This window comes from Podarcis pityusensis, assembly GCF_964106645.2.
Source record: "Podarcis pityusensis genome assembly, chromosome: 5".
In the NCBI taxonomy this organism is placed as follows: domain Eukaryota; kingdom Metazoa; phylum Chordata; class Lepidosauria; order Squamata; family Lacertidae; genus Podarcis; species Podarcis pityusensis.
In genome coordinates this window covers 10130304-10139926 of record NC_138032.1, presented here as the reverse complement: position 1 = coordinate 10139926, position 9623 = coordinate 10130304, and the positions used below count along the sequence as shown (strand labels likewise).

General features: G+C 43.2%; 1 protein-coding gene across 4 annotated transcripts in view; it reads left to right on the top strand.

The window, feature by feature from the left end:
* The first annotated feature begins 2275 nt into the window (after positions 1 to 2275).
* The window catches only part of FXR1 (FMR1 autosomal homolog 1), a 30790-nt gene continuing 23442 nt past the window's right edge, over positions 2276 to 9623 (top strand). Inside the window, exons 1-2 of one of the 4 annotated variants that reach the window (XM_081007963.1) lie at positions 2276 to 2342; positions 2728 to 2827. In XM_081007963.1, the coding sequence (XP_080864089.1) occupies positions 2777 to 2827 (51 nt within the window). In that variant the 5' untranslated portion in view covers positions 2276 to 2342; positions 2728 to 2776. Of the gene's footprint in view, positions 2343 to 2550; positions 2828 to 9623 lie in introns of those variants that run through there. The other 3 variants (XM_081007964.1, XM_081007962.1, XM_081007965.1) reach the window with 3 other exon arrangements.

Genomic DNA, 9623 nt, shown 5'->3' with positions numbered 1-9623 from the left:
TTCTGTGAGCAAGGATGCAGATGATTAGAGTATTTTTTTTTTACTAGTGCTTCACATTACTGCCAATCATAAAGTGAAATAAAATCTGGAGATTAGAAATCATGAAATATTTGTGCATGTGTGAACCAGGTCCAAGCATTGAATAACCCATAGATATCCAGACATGTACAAACGTATGTGTACCATTGGCCATTTTAGATATATTACTGCCCCATGTTGCTTCTCAGTCCCACAAATGGCTGTTGACTGGTTGTCAACAATAATGCTGCTTTAACATTATTTCATCCCACTGAAACCAATCTATGGGTTCCAAGAAGCATTCCAGATGCATGTTGAAACAATCCTTTCTCTACCAGCCTCCTTAAGTCTATGGAAATTCTCTGGAAAGGGGTAGGCCTTGCTCCTTTTAGGCAGAACATGAGTGAGAGCAAGTCTGATAACCCTGAGAATCAGGCTGCTTGTTGACTTAAATCCTATTATTTCAGGCAAAGAGTGTTGTGCATCAGTCTACTGAGTCACATTCAGTCACATGTACATTAATCATGTAAACTTAAAAAGGATTTGGTATAATCAATATTTCAAGCTTCAATTGTTCTGTGTTGCTCCTTCCTTAGCCCAGTCCCCTCAAAATGTTTTAATTTTTTCCCTGCAGCAGTAACTGGCCCTCCACATCAGCCTGTGAAATACACTTTGCCTCCTAAACACTCCGTCATTTATATTTCCAGCACAAACAACTTTAATCAGGCAAATTCACATGTAGATTGCAGCACACCAAGGTAAGCCTTATCATTATCGGTCCAGAACTATGAATAATATTCCAAATATAGCCTTGTGGGTGCTTCTCGTGGCTCTTTCAATTTCTTTTTAAATTAGCAGAATCTTAGCAATTTCAAATCTTATGGCTTTTGTATTTTCAAAGGAAGAGTAGCTTTTCTGTTGTATGTGTAGGTGCAACCTGTACGCATTTCCACTGGGGACAATCTACCATAAATAGTTTGCAAAGAACTACCTGCAACATAGTCCCCCGCCTTTAAATTAAGCATTAAGTTACCTAATTACCGTAGTTTTTCATTGACCCTGATAATAGCATTATAGGCCTGTTTTTATCTAGATTCTTTTTAAGAATCTCTTATGGGTGGTCTAGAAATAAGACAAATAAATGTTTTGGTTCACTTTTAAGACACTTTAAAAATATTTCTTGTGCCCACCATTGCATCATAGTGAACAGCAGGGAAGAAAACTAGTACAAAAGTAACAGTGGGCCTTATTGCAGCAAATATTCTTCTATTTTTTTATTATAATGTTGGCCTTTCCAACATTACTACTGCACCAGAAACAACTCTACTGTGTGGTTAAAAAAAGCAGCATGTATTCCGTGGGGTTCAATACCACTCTCCCTTAATGCTTTTCTTCTCGCAAGCTTTTCAGCTTTTTCTCATCTGTTTTACTTGAATTATTCTGATGGCATTTTGGTTTATGTCGGTTTAATTATTTGCAGGTTTTAGATTATTTTTGCGTGCACATTAGCATGGCCAGGCAGAGTGATCTCCGCAAAACGCTGCCAAGATGCTTCGAGAGCCTTAAAGAAACTTAAAGAAGTTTCAAAGTTTAAGTTGAAACTTAAAGAAGTTTCAAAGTTTCGTGGCAGAGTATAGAGTACAAGTTCATGTATGCAAAGATTGCGATGGATTTGGTCGCTAATCTCAGGTGCGTTCAGTGAAAACAAACAAGGGAACACTATCATTGAAAAGCAGGTCAGCTGGATCCGGACCCCGCCCCCCCCCCCGGCTTTACACCCAGATTACATTCAGGTTTGGGGCTCTTGCCTCCATGTCCGGCTGGTGAACCTCTGGTCTCTGTGCGCGGGGAACCTAGAGATCTTTGCAGGTAGCCAACGACTCTTTAATCTTGCGTGTCAACAAAGCGAACAGCTCATTTGGGCCAGGGCGACTCTTCCCTCAGCCTGGCGTGTTTTGCGCGCTCGCGCTTTCTCGCTGCGGCCGGCGGCAACTCCCACGGCCCATCAGCGCGCGGGGACAGGCAGCGCCTCTGCGTGCACGTCTGAACGCAGCTTAACTCCCGTCACGGGGCCAGCGACTGCGCCGAGGCCCCGCCTCTATAGATGTGGGCGCGCGGATCCCACCCTTGTTCCCCCTTCGGGTTTGAGTCTAAGCGCCTTTAACCAGCGTTTTTTCCCCACACGCCGCCCCCGCCTGCGAGGGCTTTCCTGGAGCAAACCGTCGCGCGAGGCGGCGTTTCTCCAACGCGTGTGCGCGAAGAAGCGGGAGAAGGACGTCGTGAGGAGGAGGACGAGGCGGTGCAACCCCCGCTTAGTAGGAAAGGTAGCATAAAATAAGAACGAAACGCCCGCCTCCTGCCTCGCGAGCAAGGAAAACGAGCCCTCGTCCCCCATCTTGTTTCTCCCGTTTCGCGGCCTGAGGAGGCGTCGCCCGCCCTTGAGGCGCGCGCGAGGCGACGGCGGAGGTGGGGGGGGCGGTGAGGCCTGAGGGAGCGGAGATCCCTCCGCCTCCGTGAGTCGCCGGCGGCGGCGGCTGAGACTCGAGGGCGGTGCCGCCCGCCCCTTGCCCTCCTCCTCCCGCCTGCTCCGCTCCTCCCTCGGCCCTGGGCCTGCGTCGGGTGTGAGGAAGGGGGGAAAGCCCCAAGGGCGCCCCGTCCCTCCCTCTTTCCCCTCCCTCCAGTCTCTCGCTCTCTCTCTCTCCCCCTCAGGTGGAGATAGTTTCTAGAAGCCCGTCCCGGCGTCCTTTGCGGCCCCAACATGGAGGAGCTGACGGTGGAAGTGCGCGGCTCCAACGGGGCCTTCTACAAGGTACGCCTCGCCCTCTCGCCGCCGGGAGCCCGGGGAGGAGCGGCCTCGGCGGGGGGACGGGGTACGGCCCGTTACTGCGGAGTTGGGGCCGGAGGGGTGGGCGGAAGGGCGGCCCTCGGCAGCCACCCTCGGAGCGGGGGAGCCTTTGGCCCAGGCCGGAGCGGGCAGACAGTGGTTGAGCGGTTTCTTTTTTTGGGTGGGTGGGCGGGTGGGGAGGATAAAAGCTGTGTGAGGCGAGGGGTGCGGGGCGGGGTGGTGTGTGGCTTTTGGGAGGGGCTTGTGGGCGGGACACGGGTGAGGGGAGAGGTCGTGGGGAGAGCCCAAGTTCGGGGTGCGTTACGTGTCCCCGCAGTGTTGAGGTAACGCTTTATCGTTTTGGACACTCCTGGAAAACGGTGTAACGTGTGAAGGGGCTTCCCTTCGTTTCCCGGGACAGGGCAGGCCAGGGCTGACTTTGTGAAGCACCTTGAGAAACCTCTTTTGGAGGGTTTTGTGTTGGAAGGCCTTTTTTTGGCCTTGTTAGCTTGATAAAAGTGGGGGGTGGGAAAGGGAGCTTCTGAATTTTATTTTACTGTGGTGTGTTTAGTCCCCCAAGTAGGACACGGGTGGGGTGGGGTGGGGGTGTTATGAGTCACTTGTGAGGGGTGTGGGGGATGCCCTCTGCTGTGAGTCAAAATACATTTTATATCCCTTTACTAATATTAGATTCAGGTCAGGCAGCATGGAGTCACACCTCTGGTGATAAGTAGACCCACTGCTGTGGTTTGGGTTTTAGAGAACATTTGTGCAAGCTAGGTTGAAAGGTGTGGGATTCTTCACCCAAAATGCAGGTTATTTTGTTTTAAATATGCTACTCCTTCATAAAGTTAGGAATGCACGACAACCATAATACTTTTACAGGCTCTTGAGTTTATTTATGTCACCAGAAAGCTTTCTTCACTGCCACCCTCCCTGGTATGCCAGGATGTTACAGGATCAATACAGGATACTCTCAGCTGTTGCTGTCAGTCTTTCTCCCTAAGCCAAGCCTTGGATGCTTGAAAATCCTAGACCTTTTTATGGCGTGAGGCCTCTGTTCCTCTACAGGAGCACTGATAGGAAGGCAGCATTGTGAATTACAGTTTTATCTGCGCACTGTGAAAGTTTTATTTATACTTAATCATAAATGTATGCTAATTACAACAAAACTATTCACTATGTCTGTGTTTTGGGTGGGTGTTGTGGCAAGTATAACTCATGTAAATGTGATGGGAATTTAAAGTTTGTTGCTAGTTGACATTCCATGCAATACCAATGGCAATTTAGTAAAACTTAAGGTTTTGAAACTAATTACACCACATTTGCATTTTGTACTTGAATTCATATACTTATCAACATGGATCCTACTCTTCATCTGTGGAATAAAGAAATTTAAAGTCTTGTATAAGCTTTACAAATATATCAGAATAGAGGCAGTTCATTTGTTCTAAAATTTATATATTTTCTCAGTAGGGCCTTTTTACTGGTTAGTGGTGTCAGGAATTTCTGAGAAGTATTTTGCCTGCCATTTTATTTCTTTATGACCTTGTGCAACATACCTGTGCCTTACTTTAGTTTTGTGACTCCGGGAGTGTTGAAAGGCATATCTTAAGATATTTTCAAATGCAAAGTCATAGTAAAAATTTGGAATTCGTTTTTGTGATACGTGGATGACTTTTCAAAGACAGCAATTGCAGGCTTGATGAGAGATGTGATTTGACAACATCAGTTTATATGTAAGAAGGTTAGAATGTTCTAGTTTAGTGCCATGTTAAGTGAAAGTTTTTCATTCAGCATTTTGAAAATATTGTTCAACTTCAGTATGTACATGCGATGAAATTATGTTTATACTTTGCTGAATCCGTTTGGCCTTGAAGCTTCCTCGCTCAGCTAGCACAAGCGTTTATTTTTGAAGAAGTCAGTTTTCTATTCTGCTTTTTCATGTGTGCAGATGGAAGGAGGAGGAAAGTGTTGTTTTCAGAATGGTAAGTCTGTGATTTAAATAAAACCTACTGGCAATAATAGTTGGAACTCCTTGTTGGTAGTAAAAGTAATACAAGGTCTCACTGAGACTGAATTTAATCAGTGATAATTGCTTCAGGCAGTCACATACCAGGCATATATGGTTATTATCATGGATCACAGCACCATTTTAAAATTGAACATTGCTTGGGCCTAGTTGCTGCTAATGTAAGGCCAGGATTTCCAGGGCATTTAAGACATCGCATTTTAGCATTTGTGGAGTTGTTAGCTACTGTTGTAAGTAGCCCTTTGCCTATAGGTGGGCCTGGGATCCAAGTTGAAAAGGTTCCGGATATTGATAGGCCGTGTAAGAATTGGAGAGCTTACAATTTTGATAGTTGGCAAATCTGGAAATGTTTAACTTACTCTTGGATTTCTTTTTTGTGATTTACCGTATATTGGCTAGTGACTATATATATATATATATATATATATATATATATATATATATAGTGACTGACACAAAAATAATTCCAAATCCTCCATTTGAATGCAGGCCATCCTGTTTTAATTTCCTGAATAACTCAGGGAGGATATATTGACAGAATGCAAAATCCATGTGACTATACTTGCTTTTAGATTCTTGTTTCAAAATTATGGCTAGTTAAGATTCCCTCACCCAGCATGTTTATCTACAACAGGGATGGGCAACTTGTAGCTCTTTAGATATTGTTAGATTCCTGACTCCCATCAGCCCTAGTCAGTGTGCCAGTAATTGGAGACAATGAGATTTGTAGTCCAACAATACCTGTTGGATAATAATTGCTTCAGAGCTCTCAGATAGATGAATTTTTAAAAATATATCCATTATTAGTAAGCTGCCATATGGGGCTTGATTTGTTCATGACCTAATACATGGCTGTGAAACCTGCGGCTATTCAGGTGTTACTGGACCACATCCCCCATCATCCCTGACCTTTGGTCATGCTGGCTGGAGTGATGAGAATTGGGGGATCTGACAACACCTGATACTTCATATCACAAGTTTCCCACCTGTTATAACAATGAATAAATAACCAGAAATATAGTTTATGGATATGGAAGCTATCAACAGTTATTTATTTCCAGTTAAAGATGGTTGCTATTTATTTATTTTTAATCTGGTGTGGACTGGTCTCCAGTTATTAAAAAAAAGCTGACTTACTTTTTCAGTTGATGCAGGTACTTTTGATTTCAAATTGAAGCTAGCTTTAGAAACCCTGTAGCAATAACTTGGCACCAGCATTCAAAACTCACCAGGTGCCAGACGCATTTTGCACCTGCTATCAACCACTTGCAACCAAGTGAAGATGCCAGGATGGCGCCTGACGTCTCCACCATCTGGAGGTGCATGCCTGGGAGATCCTTGGATCTGGACTGCTTTCATACACTAGGAAAATGTCCTGTAGAATTCTGTCAGTTGTAGTTTATCTCAGATTTCCTCAACCTCGGCCCTCCAGATGTTTTTTGGCCTACAACTCCCATGATCCCTAGCTAGCAGGAGCAATGGTCAGGGATGATGGGAATTGTAGTCTCAAAAACATCTGGAGGGCCGGGGTTGAGGAAGCCTGTTTTATCTTCACAATCAGAATGAGCTTTAGGAACCAAAAAGTCGTATTGCAAAATATGACTTTTGAGCTGTCTGCTCCAAAAATGGCAACTAGGCATTCCTTTTTGGCAACTTTAACCCTAGTTTAAGGAGCCATTTGGCGCCTAGCTTATATATATGAGTTTCTGACACTGCCATTGGTACTTTCAAGAATTGGTGTGCCTGCGCACTGAAATCTCTGTGGTGCTACTATTGTTAAAATTGACTGGAAACACTAGCATCAACTTCAATTTAAGAAGGATTTAAAATGGGACTGGCCAAATTCTAGTGAGGTTAAGCCTTTCAGTGGCTACTAGTTATGTTTGTATACTGCCTCCAGTATACCAGTTTCTGTTGAACAATTGCAATAGAGGGCTGTTGCCCTTAACATCCATCTTGTGGACTTTCTATAGGCATTTGGTTGATCATTATGGGAAGCAGCGCTGGACTAGAAAGGCCTCTGATATAATCCAGCAAGGCTTTTCTTATGTACTCTTCCGAAGTCAGATTGAATATCAGTACTTTTCAGGTTTTTCCTCTGTGTACAGTGGTCAGTTTATAATCATTTACAAGCTACTGAGATCCTTGGGGAATATTTTACTCTGTTTCCAGAAAATTACCTTTAGTAGTGTTTTTATATTGGCACATTATTTAGCAATTCTTGCCTTTCTTAGTTTGGCAAGCATCACAAGATGTAATTTTGAAGGCATGAAGACAGCCTTTGGACCAACAGGCAGGAAAACTGCACCGCTGAAAACCTTGTTGGGAGATAGTGATGGGCAGAGCACTATCAAGAACTGTACTCCCAGGAAAACATGGTTTCCAACAAAGCAATTGATAGCATCCAGACTCCGCCTTTCTTGGAAGAGCTGGATTTCCCTCCCTCCCTGGATGAACTGAAGAACACCAACTCTCAGGCATGTGGTAAAGCCCCAGGACAGAAATGCTGAAAGCCAGTATTAATTCCTCTCTCATGAGTACCTTCTCTGCATTACAAAGAGGTCTGCAAACTTGAATCCCTTGCAGAAGACCACAGTGCCTGGAGGCGAACAGTCAGGTTGTATACCACAGTAGTGACCAAAGGAGGAATGACTGCAGGGAGGAGTGCAGACGGAAGACATACCATGGTGTGCCTGTAGCAGTACAATCAGATGCCTTCATCTGCCCCAGCTGCAGTAAAATATGTCTCTGCCATATCATTCTCAACAGCCACAGCAGGTGGTGTAAATCTCTCAACAGTTTGAGTTTACACCTTTTTCCATTGTATCCCGAGATAGACAGATGCCAACAACAAAGGACTGACTATTTTTGTCAAGAATTGTGAAATCAGAGTTTTAGAACAAACTTTTGCCAAAAATGTTATGGGAAATCCAGTGTTAATATTGGATGATGTATACAATTTCAGAAGAACTTTGCAATGAAATAGCTTGCATTGCACTAGCCATTGTTAAATTAGTGCAGGTTAGAAACTGGACAGTGTCATACTCAATGGAAGAAGGCACAAAATTTTTGTCAAATTTTCAAATGATACATAGATTTTTGCAATTTTGGAACTATGCTTTAATATCTGCTTCCAGTGGTTACTTTGAGCTGTATTTGTTCTTTACCAGTACTTTTTACTTTCTGCTGCCCATGAGTCATATCTCTTTTGGATTGAGCTTTACTTGGCTATCTTATAGTCACTGGCAAGTTGCATAGCTGTAAGCTTATTTTAGGTTATCTGGTTTTGATAGTAGAGGCTCTTGAGAAAATAGGAAGTTAAATATTTTATTTCGTGTTATGCCACTGTACAACACTATTTTTTCCTTTGGGTGTATTATGATTTTGAAAAATCAGTTTGAAATCCCAGTGTACAAAGTAGCATAATAAGAATAGTTTTCTGGACAACTAACATATTCAGAGAAATGGAGAGGTTTTCAAAATAATGGTCTCAATATATCTATGATTTTTTTCAAAGGACTTTGTGATGTGACATTGACTTCTGATAAAATGAATCTGCTAAACCAGGGATCGGGAACCTGTGGCCCTATAGATGATGTTGGACTACAACTCCCATTATCCATGACTATTGACTAAAGTCTGTTTTGGAGGCCTAATCTGGCCCGCTGTTCAATCCAGCCCCTGCGGCAGTTTATTTCGTGGGCTAAAATCCTAAAAAAACCTCAACAACTTCAATCCTAAGAAAAGGTCACCAACTTTGGTTGGCCCTTTGGTCGGCCCTCATGACCCTTTACTTCATCAAATTTGGCCCTCTTTGAAAAAAGTTTGGACACCACTGATCTAGGCTAATGGTGATGGGAAGAGGAATCAAACAACATCTGAAGGGCAAAGCCTTTCCATTCCTGAAATAAACTGTCAAATTCTTCGTTGTTCAGATCATTAAAGCTTTTATGTTGGTTGAACTCCTGCCAAGTACAACATAGTACAAATATCATTCTATACTGATTCTTGATCAGTATAGAATTCATACACTTGTTTTTATTTGAGAAACTTGGCATGCTTCATGTTTCATCATAAAGTGATCAGATGTGCATAAATGAGATAGTATAGTTCTTATGTGGAAATTACAGTATCATATGAGGAGCCTGTTTCAGTGCACACTTGCGTGAATAGATCAAACCCCTTTTTTATGGGATGCTCATTGCAGGGGTGTTTTCAAACTAGCAATGTGAAGCATGATGAACAGTTCTATAGCTATAACTTCCCAGTTATGCATGTTTGAATTTATTCTGGGTCTTGAAGGACACAGTTTCCCCTGACACCCCCCCCCATTTGCTCAGTATTGATCCAGTATTCCCCCCGCCTCGCATTTGGTCCAGTATTTCCTTTGATACACCAATATACCAGTGACACAAACAAACATTGAGAGTCGTCGTTGGAGCTTTGATTTAGATTCTAAAGTTTACTGGTGTGTGCACATCAAGGTCATAGAATCAAATTACAAATAACTAAGTTGAACCCATACTTGTAAGTTTATTATAACTTTATTTATTTATTACATTTATATTTCACCTTTCCCCACGGAGCTCAAGGTCCTATGCATTGTTTTCTCCATCTCATTTTATCTTCACAACAACCCTGTGAGGTAGGTTAGGCTGAGAGGCAGTGACTGGTGACCTTCATATGTGAGTGAAGATTTGAATCCTGATTTCCCAGCTCCTAGTCCAACACTCTTAATCACCATACCAC